The 12,489-nt window shown below is 50.1% G+C and overlaps 1 protein-coding gene across 7 annotated transcripts in view; it reads right to left on the bottom strand.

Annotated features, from left to right (window-relative positions):
* FRMD4A (FERM domain containing 4A) overlaps positions 1-12,489 on the bottom strand; it is a 450,500-nt gene that overhangs the window by 87,807 nt on the left and 350,204 nt on the right. For all 7 annotated transcript variants that reach the window (XM_004774871.3, XM_045069220.1, XM_004774870.3 and 4 more), the window contains exons 8-11: positions 9,990-10,073; positions 4,614-4,679; positions 4,325-4,382; positions 756-842 (exon numbers count right to left, since the gene is read on the bottom strand). In XM_004774871.3, the coding sequence (XP_004774928.1) occupies positions 756-842; positions 4,325-4,382; positions 4,614-4,679; positions 9,990-10,073 (295 nt within the window). The remainder of the gene's footprint in view (positions 1-755; positions 843-4,324; positions 4,383-4,613; positions 4,680-9,989; positions 10,074-12,489) is intronic.

A 12,489-nucleotide genomic window follows, 5' to 3' on the forward strand; every position in this document is an offset into this window, starting at 1 on the left:
TCCATTATTCTCTGCCAGAGGATCTGAATGACAGCTCTAGCCCAGAGACATTTTTCCATTATAATTTTTCAATTTGTTCTGGTCTGAAAAATGTGTGTAAATGAAAACAGAGAAAAGTCAAGCACTGTGTCCCCTTCAAATGTTCTGTTTTGCGTTTACGATGGCTTTGCAAACGTGGTTCTGCTTCCCTTTCTTTTTGGCAAATGACCTTATTTTTCCCAGATTTCTGATCACTTCTAATATGCCATAAACTATTTATCCGATTTGCAGGAATGCCCCTGACTCTTCTTTATTTTCACCCTGTTTTGACCTACAATTTCTTTTTTTAGCTCCCCGCCACCAAAACCAAAACAAACAAAAACTAATGAAGCACACCGACAAGCTTCGGGAAAGCTCACATTGGCCTCAGGACAGAAGAGATATATTCCCTCCCTTTCCCAAGTGCACGGAGCCCCCACCTTCCCCAGCCAGGAAACGAAGGAACAGGACAGTCCCTCAAAGCCCTTTTGCCCATCTCCTTTGGGAGAGCTGGGCCAGTTTTCTTACCTTAAATAATTATAACAGTTCAGGTTTCCCTAGTTACCGGGAGAAAAAATATTTACCCGGGGAACTCAGACTGGACGACTGCGGAGTAATCTGTATACACTCAGATTTGCAGGGGATTGGTGAGCCCGGAGGCCCTGAGGCTGCACAGTGTCATATTTTTACTCACTTCTCTCCGCGAGCCATCTGCCCACAGAGGAGAGCATGCTTACCTTCCGCGGCTTCACTTTATCATGGTAGTCATACTGGAAGATTCCTTTGTAGCTCAGTCCCAGCCACCATGGTATCCCCTGCTTGTCCTAGGGCACGGAAAAGAGTACGGGTAAATACAGGGCGGGAGAACACACATGGAAAACAAGGGAAGGCCTCTGGGCTCAGGAAAATGCAAATCCCTTCATATGGATGGAGGCCACCTCTCTCTTTTTCACCTTAACAGATGTGTCCCATCATCAACTGACGCTCAGATATGTGAACAGATGCCATGGAAGGTGCCCTGGGGTGGGGACCCAGCTCTGTTCGTAACCAGGAGCCCACCGTGGTCCTTCCTTTATGAATAAGTGACAAATGCCTTGTTCTTTGTCCTCCTTCTAAGACTCCAGGTTTCACCAAAACAGAATACCTGAGAGCATTCAAATAAAATGACCTGAGCAGAAAAACTGTCGTCAACTATCAGAGCTGGAAGGGACCGTAAAGAAGGCAACTCCTCTAAAACCCTTTTTAAAGACCTTATTTATTCTTTTTTTTTTTTTTTTTTTTTTTTTAAGGAGAAGTCTGATGTTCAGGTTCACAGGAAAATGGAGAGGGAGGTACAGAGATGTCCCACACTGTCCTGCCCCCATACCTGCAGGGTCTCCCCCAGGATCAACATCCCCACCAGAGAGGAACATTTGTTATAACCTGATGAACCTACATTGATACATCATGGTCATCCGAAGTTCACATTAGGGTTCATTCTTGGTGTTGAATCCTCCGTGAGTTTGGACAAATGCATAATGATGTCTGTCATTATAATACCACGTGGAGGAGCTTCGCTGCCCTAAAAATCCTGTGCTCTGCCTATCTGCCCCTTCTTCTCCCCAACCGCCCCCCTCCCCGCCCCGCCGCCGCCAGGTTCTGGCAGAACCATTCCACTCCTTGGAACCCTACAGTATGTACGCTTTCCACCTTGGCTTCTTTCACTCGATGATATGCATTTAAGATTCCTCCAGTTTAAAAGACATAAAAGTCAAAGCAGGGGCACCTGGGTTACTCAGTCAGTTAAGCGTCTGCCTTCGGCTCACGTCATGATCCCAGGGTCCTGGGATGGGTTCTGAGTTAGGCTCCCTGGCTCAGGAGGGAGTCTGTTTCTCCCTCTGCCCTGCCCCCCACCATTTCTGCTTGTGCTTGTGCACGCATTCTCTCTCTCTCACAAAAATAAATAACATCTTAAAAAAAAAAAGTCAAAGCAAAGGGTTTACCCTGCTCTACTCAGAACCCATGCTATCCATCCAGTAGGCTAATGGCAGACACCACCATGTGGTCCTGTTCACCTTAAGAGATCTGCTGGACTGAGTGACTCATGCTGTCAGACAGAAGTAGCAAAATCCAAGCTTAGACCTTCTGAGACCCGAATTAGAAACACAAAGTCCCTCTCTTTATTCCTTTAACAGAGACCTCTTGCCACCAGATTATAAACTGGGATCCTACATTCAGGCAGGGAAGACTCTGAGATGTTAATTAGAGCTCCCACACACTAGGAGCCCAGTGGGCATAGGAAGCAGCCTTCCCCTACATTTGTCCTAATTGCCACACCCTTAAATAACTTAGGTCACCCCACTGAAGTTGTCTTAACAACTCAAAATTGGCTTCATGTTTTGCAAATACTCAAGAGTTATCTCAAGGTCGGCACAAAGATAAGAAAGGGCAAGGAAATACATTTGGAATTTTCAGAAAAGTTTTTAGGGTATAGGATTTCCTACAAATTTTTTTAAAGGTTTAAAACGTCTGTCTCTGGAAAGTGTCTGTGTGTCCTGCAACAGTTCCGGAGAGCAACCCAAGGCGGGGATTCAAGGCCACCGCAACTCCGGGGGGCAGGTGCGGGCGGCCACCATGCCACAGAACACAGCCTCTGTGAAATCACGAGGCCTCTGACCGGCGAGGCTGGAGATGGCAGGTGCGGGCTTGCTTGGACTCCTGTGTTCTTTCTCCCAGTAAGTAGGAGTGCAGTTGTGGAGGCCTGAGGATTCCGAGCCAAACACACACACGCTTCTGGCGCTCTGACCATCACAGAGTCTGTTCTGCTCTCACAGACTGCAAAAGAGCCTGTTTCTCAAGTTTTTTTGTAAGGCAGAGAGCATATATATCAGAAGCTATCTTTCTGTCAGGCTCCGGGGCTGACAGAGAAGGGACACGGGTTTACCCAAGTAGAAGACCGGATGGAGTCTCTGCTCAAAGATTTAGCAGTGTTAGACTGTCTACAGTCTAACACTCACCCGGACTGTCCTCCAGCATCTGGGAGACTCTGGTGGGGGAAGCTGGAGAGGCAAATCTCATAATCTCTCTAAGTCTGAGAGACAGAGGTGAGATCAAATGATGATCAAACGGTGAAGGAGAGAACCTAGTCCAGGCCATTCCTCCTTCGCTCTCTAGAAAGCAGACCCGTTTGCCACACATGCCCCTGAGACACAGACTAGCTGGCTGACTTCTGTGAAAGGCCTCTTGTAACACAACGGGTGTCCCAGCGTCTGCCTCATAACTGGGCTCCATAAGTCGAGTTCTGACGTTTGTTCCCGTTGCGGGAGTGTACCTCCAACCACCTGGTTCAACTCTCAATAAACACTCGCTCAGTAAATACCTACTGAGCGTCTACGACGGGTTCCAGCAACATGGAACAGAAGGCGACACACAGTCTGGGCTACCAGAAGGCTGCAGGTTGGTGGGACATACAGGCATTTGACATGTACCAAGGACCCGCAAAGTGTTGTGCGGGCTGCCGTGAATGACACCACGATACATGAAACACGGAACACGTTCTGGCCCAAAGGAATGAAAAATACAGCTGGATGAAAACATGGGGAAAGAAAATGGCCAATGAGCAAGAGAATCTCAGGTTGGCTGGGGGAAGTGTCTTGCATTCAGGAGTGCTGTCCCCTCTTTGTGGCTGGACTCTGGGCCAGGACTTATACTTTTTCATGGTGGGGTCAGTGAAGGGAGGAAAACCATGCTTTCTCATCACCGATAAGGCCCACCAGCACCTCGTTATCTAGGAGTTCAGGGAAGGGATCCCAGGAAGAGGCATTATGGATAAAATTAAAGCGAGCTTGGGAGAGGGTCCACGTTCCACTGGACTTCACAATATTTAAGACAACAAGATCTGTCTTCTTAAATAGCCATGTACTCGCTCTGTCAGTCTTTCATGCCAGCCCTCCTCCAAAATTGCCTGCGTAGCATCTGCCCACCAAGAAAAACACTGTGGATGCTGCCTAACATTTTTATTCCCTACAGTGCATTGCTTTTACATGGAATCGCCTCGAGTTCTGAAGTCCTGACCTCCCAGGGTTCTTCTGAGTATAAAAGGTAGTGGCAATTGATTATACCCACTTTACAGGAGGGAACATGAGTTTTGAAGAGAAATTGCATCAATTCCTCCTACGTGGAGGACTTCCTACATGGAGGACTCCCCCGGCACATAATCATCCTGACCTAGGCCTCCACCACACACCACCCCCAGCCCCCCACCATCTTCAGGAAAAAAGTGAGAGGGACTAGTATTTTTTGGGGGTGGGGGAGTCTTGGCACTTACCTTCACTGCGTAATAGTGAACGCCGTAGGTCGGGAGAGACTCCACGATGCTCATGTAGCTGGGAAGAGAGACAGAGACACACACGAGGGTGGTTATTTGGCAGAACTGGAACCATTACGTGTGTGTGCATATGACAAAACTCTCAAGAGTGAAGATTTACTTGAAAACGACCCTGGACCATCACCCCCGCCCCAAGATTGGTCTTTGCAAGCAGAATTGAACAGCCGTGACACATGCTATGTGAACACACACAAACACAACCTCACGGGCACTGGGACGGGCCACTTACTTTACAATTGCTTGACCTCTGGTCTGGCCATTCAGTTTCTTGTAGTGTTCAATTACTCGATCCTCGCTAGAATTATAAGACAAACACTCTGTTATATATGGTCCCTAGATCACTGGCCAGCACCCTGCTAAGAGATACTTCTTCCGAGCCTGAGCCATCTCAAGAGGAGCTCCAAGGAGCCAACAGCTCCTGGAGAAATGATTTGTCCTGCGTGGCATTTCTGAACTCAACCTGTGAGGTGCCTCGGGCTACAGGTTCCCTTGGGGTCAGCTCCCTGCAAGAAATGCTACCATGGGAGGTGAGGAAGCAGCAGTGAGCACGCGAGTCACTGGAGAGGGGCACAGACTGGGGACAGGAGGTAGACTGCCCGGCGGGGGATTGGGGGGAGGCTCTGGCTAAATGCCCACATGTCTTCATGGCCTTCCTCACTGCCCAATGTGCACACGGCCTGCGCAGATGTTGACTTCAACAGAATGCCCACGGCTTCCCTATCATGAATCAGTGGTCAGGGCTGAGGGCTTCCAAGGAGGATGGGAAAGTTCTGGAATCTAGGCCTGGCTAACACAAGCCATGAGACAATAAAAGGCCCAGAGAAGTACTGGGAAACACGCCAGCTACCAGAAGTGAGCTGGGAACTCCTTGATCTCCTGAAGTCTTCCTTCTAAAACAAGAGACCAGCTCGTGCCTTAGGAGACACTGGCCAGCCAAACCATTCTTTGACAGGGCAGAGGGCATGAAGAGACTCTGGGAGGTGACTCTGGTGCCCAGGAGGCTATGGCTGCTGTCTTTGGAAGAAAAGAACCAATCTGGGGAGTCACAGGGGATGCACATCCCACCTGGTAAAGAGTCAAGTTCAAAAGACTGGGCCTCTGTGACCTGGCCACACCACCAGGAGCCCCATTTCTCCACCTTCTGTCTGACGCCTCCCTTACCTCAGGCCAGGACCTCTAGGACAGGACGCAGCTCTAGGGAAGGACCCCAGACACCTCCCTGGTTGGCCTTCATCGTCTCTTATTTAGTATCCCAGAGCTGATCGAAAGCTTTTCCTGCCAACCATTTTTTTTTTTTTTTTTTAAAGGAGAAAAGAGGGCACTTGGGTGGCTCAGTTGGTTAAGCAACTGCCTTCAGCTCAGGTCATGATCCCGAAGTACCGGGATCGAGTCCCACAAGGGGCTCCCAGCTCTATGGGGAGTCTGCTTCTCCCTCTGACCTTCTCCCATCTCGTGCTCTCTCTCTCAAATAAATAAAATCTTTAAAAAAACATTTAAGAAAAATAAAGGAAAAAAGAAAGGCCATTTCTTGGGAGTAAAGTGTCCTGTATGTTCACTAACTACTACTACTTGGGGGTCATTTACTGATTTTCCAGTTATTATCTTAATCTTTAATGGCTGTCTCTTCATTTTAGTTCTCTGAAATCTGTGTGTGTGTTTTTGATCATCTGACTTGTCATAAGCGAGTGTCCTTACAAACACCCAGAAGAAGAACTGGCAAGCTACAGGAGCCCTGCTCTCGTTGGAGAGTCACTCGGATGGGCTCTGGACACCTTCTCTTCAGAAAGGCGCAAAGGCAGCTCTGTTTCTCCTCGGCTGCCGGGCAACCCTGGACGCTCTTCTCAGAGTGTGAGAAAGCCCCCTCCTGAGAGAATTCTCCAGCAGCGTCCTGCCCAGGGAGGACCCCACCCCACCAGACCTTTGGGGGCACGTCGAGACATTCCAGGGCTTGCTTGCCTAGCTTGTTCACTCTCACTCACTGAATCAACGGCTGCTGTGGCATGTTTCCCACCACAGACAGGATCTAGCATTCTGTGAGGTCAGCTCTTGGATCCAAGCTCAAGCAACTCAGGGTAGATCTGAGCCGCTTCCCTTCCGAACTCTGGGAGGGAGGACCCTGGGGCTGGGCTGGGGAGATCAAAATCAATGTAGTGCTGTGGCTGTGAACACAGAAGAGGCTCAGAACAATGAATGTCAGAAAACACCTGCAAGCAGCTGTTCCACAGCTTCCCGACTAAGTGTCTTCTCAGCACCCGACAGCTGCAGGGCTCTGCCAGCCCCACAGCTCCCCGGGTCTCCTGCTGCCCGAGGCCATCGGTGAGGGCACGATATCTAGCTTCTCCTTCCTCTGCTTTCCCCACTTCTTTGAGCCATGAAACGCCCTGAAACGCTGTGGGCCCGTGCTGTGATTACATATGCATTGCCAACTGTGAACCCGCCCTGCCCCCAGCCCTGCCCCTTCTTCCTCTGGAATTTACGAGATGGCTCCAGTCCGCGCGATTTGCCAAGTTTCCCAGCTACCCCAGAGCTGCGGGAGGGGCCCCAAGGAAAAACTATTAAAAAAAAAAAAAAAAAAAGCACCAACCAGAGTAAATAGAATCCCAAAAACACTAATTGGAGGATACTGTGGTGCATGAAGGAAAAAGACAGGTGATTAAGGCTGACTATGACTCGCCATAGCCATAGTCGTTCAGTGAGATCATCTCTCTGCAGGCAAGGAGCCCAGGAAATGCATGGGGGATTAAGAGGAAACATGGGGATGATGATACAGTTTCCCATCTTGGAGGAGCCATCTCCTGCAGTGGGCAGTGACTTTGGAGTAAAGACTGGTGTCTCTGCAAAGCCGCTCTGGGTGGTGTGGGGGCTGGGGAGTCCAGCATTTGCCAGCTCGGCCCTGGAGAGAATCCGGGTCAGAGCCCTCATACTGCTCTGTTCCATGGCCCTGGGCACATATTTCTAACCTCTGCCTCCTCATATGTCTCCAGATTGGGAAGTCCCATGGAGTGGAAGTCCAAGCTTGTTACACGCTTGGGGAAAATTAGCAGAAAGGATTACTTCATAGTTACTCAGCATTACTATGTACCTTTCACTATTTGTTAATTGTGTCATGTGACTTCTTACTTCTGCTCTTAATCACAGTCTGGATTGGGCTGGTAGGGTTAATTCTGTTTTATAGATGGGAAATTGAGGCAGCAGGGAAGTAATTCAAGCCTCGCTGAGCTGTCATTACCCCACTGTTCAGAAACGTGGCTGGGATTCTCAAACCCACTGCCTCGCTCTGGAGGTGGTCACTAGTGTGCATGGGTGCCCTATGGCTTATTCCGGCCTGACGGTTGTCTGCTACATCCGAGAAGGCCAGCAAGAGCGGGAGACCCGGAGGAACTGCAAATCCGTGTCCTCCTTTCGGGGATGATCAGGGCTGCAGGCAGCTGGATAGAAACTGTGATGCCAGGGCGAGTGAGCGTCTGCTCCACCAAGGGGTCATGTTAATCGCTGAGATGCATGAGCTGGGGCCGAGGGACGTCTTTGAACATGTTTGGCTGCCAGCTCTATGAACCATGAACATCATTCATCTCTTCCTGAAATCTCTGCTTTTCTAAAAATCCAAATAAGTAAGTTGGAGTACGAAAGCAAACTACGACTAGCCAACCACAGTGAAATAAGGTGTTTTTTAGCAAGGAATCAACGGGAAGGTCCACACTGCTGGCTTGCCTGTATGTAGCTGGGCTGTGGGGCCTGGGGGCACCCGCTTCAAAAATGGCCCCCCTCCCCATTTCTGCATCCTCTCTGTGATGTGTACACGGTGGCGTGGGTGTCTCTGGGTCTAAATGAGGCACAGAGAAGGTGCCAGCCAGGTCAGAGAGACGGAGGAATGCTCTGGCAAGATAGGTACAGATGTGGGTAAAGATGAAGATGTTCGTGTTGACACAGGAGAAGACAGGAACACGAAGGAAGGCATTTCTGTAATAGTAACAACATGTGAGCAAGGAGCCGACTGCAGAGATCATTAAAGAGAAATCCAGAAAGAGAGGAGAGAGAGGGAGGCAGGGAGAGAGAGGGACACTGAGAGAGAAGGAGCAGGTAAACACAGAGTGTAGAAAGTCTGGCAACAACTGAATGAGGACATGGTTGAGGGCTGGTTTAGGCTAAAAGTGACCTTGACCCCAAACAACCCAGCAACGTCAGAGCCCCTAGATGGCAAATACATCTCCTTCTTGGAGGAACTACTGGTCTCAGAGTCATATTCTTGTGTCTAGCTCTTTCACTACTAGTTCCCTAAACATGACCAGCTGGGAGGGAGGGGGTGGGACAGGGAAGATGAGGCCCAGGGAGCACATGGGACCGGGAGAGGGCAACAGGGCTCCAGGAATAAGGGAGCAGGAGTGTCATCTGTTGGTGTTCCCACATGCAGACAGCCAAGCTGGAAGGAGGCGAGCAGACACATGCACAGTCTCAGGTTAAACAGAGTCTGTTCTGGAGGGCAGATTCATTATACAAAGTTATGATATATCGACATCTATGTTAGCAAAGGACCAATGGCAAAAACCAGCTCAGAGAGATGAGATTGGTGGGGGTGGGGGGTGGATTGGGGGAGGAGGAGATGCCAGCAGCCTGGAGGGAGCTCTCTGCCCCAGGAGTTGTCTTCATCATTTCTGCTCCCACTGACCCAACCTGTGGTCTCTTGAGAAGAAACGACTTCTGGACTGGAGTCTCACTGGGCTAATACCCTCTGCATCAAAGCATGCCCCATCCCAGCCAAAGGTTCTCTCAGAGTCACGTGCGTGGCCAAGCCATGAGCGTGCCAACTGCAAACGTGTCCACACATGACGTGTTAGTAATCCATACATTTTGTTAAGCAGAGTAAAGAAGTGCTTAGAAGAGTCACATGGTACAATTGATCGGGATTGACCTGTCCTGTGATTTTTGTTTTACTGTTATTGTTCATAAAAGCAGTCAACACTTGCTGTGAGGGAGGCAGAAGGGACATGGGGACAGGGCCTTCTGGGTGTCAGGAGACGGTGGCCAGGGCCCGTGCACACGGCACTATTTGCACACACTACCCAGCAATGCAGGCCCCACTCCGCTGTGACCAGAACCGCAAGCTGGGACCCTTTCGCATGCCCCTTTTGGTCAGAATCAGTAATTCAGGGCCTGACAGATGAACTAGGGCATAATGTTACATGGCAGCCAAATCAGGAGATGTGAAACGCTGTGGGAAATATCAAAGAATCAATCTCTCTCTTCTGTGAAGGAAAAAAAAAAAAAACCCATAGTTCTCCCACATCTCAAAACCTCACACATCCTGTCATCAAATGACAAGGATTCCAGAACGAAACTCGAGCAGCACATGAAAGGGTCTCCAAGGAGGCAAACCATCCAAAGTGAAATTTTAGAAGTTTTTTTTTTTTCTCTTGTTAAAGAAAATAGAAAAAGGAGGTCTCACGCAAACCATGGTGTCTAAATACGTGCGGGAAATGGTTTGACCAAGGCCCAAGCAGCTCAGACAAGATGGAGTCAGTTGGGCTGGGGTCCAGCTTGACCCTCGGCAACCCCGAGCCCCCTGCGGGCTCACTGCGGAGGGGTGTGTGGAGAGGGTGCAGCTTACCAGTAGGCCAGGGAAGGGTGCTCCTTCAGGGCTTGAGTGGGAAGCGCTGGCAGCTTCTTCAAGTCACTCCTCACCACCTCATTGCTGGAAGAAAGAAAGAGGACAGAGACAATGCCAAGGAATGGCTCGCCCTCCATCCGAGAAAGCTGCCGTGCTCTGGGATCTGACCCGACCCAGGAGCCTTGGCCGAGACATCCCACATCTGCTCTCTTTGAATGAAAAGTGGGAGGGAAGAAGGGGTGCTCCCTTTTAATCAGTTTATTTAATAAAGAGGAAAGAGGACACACAGGGTGCAGAGCCCAGCGGCCCTCCCCTCTGGGGCACGGAACAGGGCAGAGCAGAGCACTCACAGGTGGCCGGTACACAGAGTGGGACATGGACCCAGTGCCCCCGACAACAAAAATTTGGGAGGAAAAGGGTCACCAGGGTCCCTTAAGCTCTCAGAGGGAGCTCCTAGGGATCCATCAGGGGCTCAAAGCCCTCCGAGAATGGACCACTTCTCCTTGAGAGCTGTTTTCCTCGCTGACACACAACGCTGGTTTTCGTTGCTTGGACTGACCACACATTGAAAACTGTTGTCCAAAATAGGACAAATAAATAACTTTCGCTTTTGACAAGGCCTGGAAATGACTCTGAGAGCGGGAAGGAATTATCTGGTCCTTGTAGGAGGTCCTGGCACCAGAAATCCTTTTCCCCACAGACTCACATGTTTGAGCGATACTTTCCCCACAGACTCACAGGTTTGAAGGATACTAAAAACTCCTCTGGGTTTCAACCAGGGCTCTTCAGAGCCTCGACTCCTCTCGGCACAGTCAGCAGCCCTCCGGCCCTGCTGGGCCAGTGCATTTGCTGTTTGTACCCACTCTTTACCTGCAGAGGCAATCACTGGCCTCCTCCTTGGGATGGTTTTGGTATTTAGAGGTCCAGGAAGCATCTCATGGCCCCTGCAAGGCTAGCAGACGCGCACCCCACGGAGCCTGCCTTGATCCTTGGTTCTAACTTTTGTGCACCTCACACAAAGCAAAGCAGAGTTTAGTCACTGGGACGCTGGGCAATAACATCAGAAGAGCAATGAATTAGGAGCTTGGTGAGCAGAGATGAAGGAAGGAGCAGCACAGTCACAGATGGGCAGCGCCTGCCACATCTGGACAGCAAACACCCCAACACTCACGCTGCTCACTCACTGATCACCCTCCACAATGACCCACCGGCCGGAAAAGCCGTCCTCACCAACGAATCAGCAGCTCCTCTCTGGATGCCACATGCCACGAGGCAAAACCACTCCAACACTCTGAGTTCATCAACATGGTGACAAGGAGACACACGGGTGTTGGCTGATGACACAGCCGTTCTCGGAAAGGGTGTTTCCCAAGTGGAGTGAGAAACGGTGTGTCGGCACTGTTGTGAGTCCTGGCTTAGAACCAACCCGCCAGAAGGCTCAGCTTGCTACTGTTTGAATCAATAAATCCAAGTATTTCAACTGTTATCACCTAGGTGTTAAGGCAAGGATTTACCAATCATTAAGAAGCTGAAGGTAGCTGGGGAGCCCCCGCTCCATGGATGGTAGCGTAGGGGTGCGAACATGACAGACCACAGTCCTCATCCGAGAGGTGCTCACGCGTAGGCAGGCAGGCATGATGTGCAAACAAAAAGATAACTGAATACCAGAGCAGCGTTTCATTGCGTTGACTCAAACAACGAATTCAGTAGCTCAGAGGAAAGAAAGACCCTGGGCTCTTGGGGAAGAGCAAGCTTTAGGGCAGCGTGTGCAGGAAGAAAAGGACGGGAATATAATTTTCTCCTCGGTGGGATGCAGCAGAGTGTGGCAGCAGGTGCACTGAGCCAGAAAGATGGATTGGAGTTGGGGGAGGGGTAGAGCTGAGGGGAGAAAAGGCCAACCGAAAGGCAGAGGAGGCACAAACTGTGAGGACCTTTCAAACCAGGCTCAGGGAGTTCAAACGCACCCAGTAGGCTATGGTCAGCCACTGGAGGATTTCAAACAGCGAAGCTCCCCATGCTCAGGGCCGTTCAATTCCCAAGCAGGGTTTGGAATTTTTACTCACACGCTTTAAAGGCACAGTGTAAGCAAATATTCAGTTCGCCAGACTCTGGAGAGCCCACAATGATGAATCTCTGGGTCTTACCTCTCCCCTGTTTAACAACAAGCACCCTGAGATTTGAGTCTCTGTAAATATCGGAAAAGCACTCTTCGGGGATGAATTTTACTGGCTGAAGCAGTGGGAGAAGCAGCAAAGCTGAAGCTGGAGTTTGGGTTTACTCACACTCATCCTACTTAGAGTCTATTTGTGGAAGGAAGGAACTCAAGGAGGAAGAGATTGTCTTACCCACCAAACACTAGTTTGTTGGCAAACAAGTTTCCCCGATGACAATCACAGGCTTGACTTCCTCACTGGAGCCTGCAGTGGCTTCCCCAGCTCTCCCCCAGGGCAAGGTTACACAGACAAATAGAACGAGAAATCACTAAGGCGTGAAGAGCGTC

Source organism: Mustela putorius, unplaced genomic scaffold (genome assembly GCF_011764305.1).
Source record: "Mustela putorius furo isolate JIRA1106 unplaced genomic scaffold, ASM1176430v1.1 tig00003913_pilon_pilon_pilon, whole genome shotgun sequence".
Taxonomy (NCBI): Eukaryota; Metazoa; Chordata; class Mammalia; order Carnivora; family Mustelidae; genus Mustela; species Mustela putorius.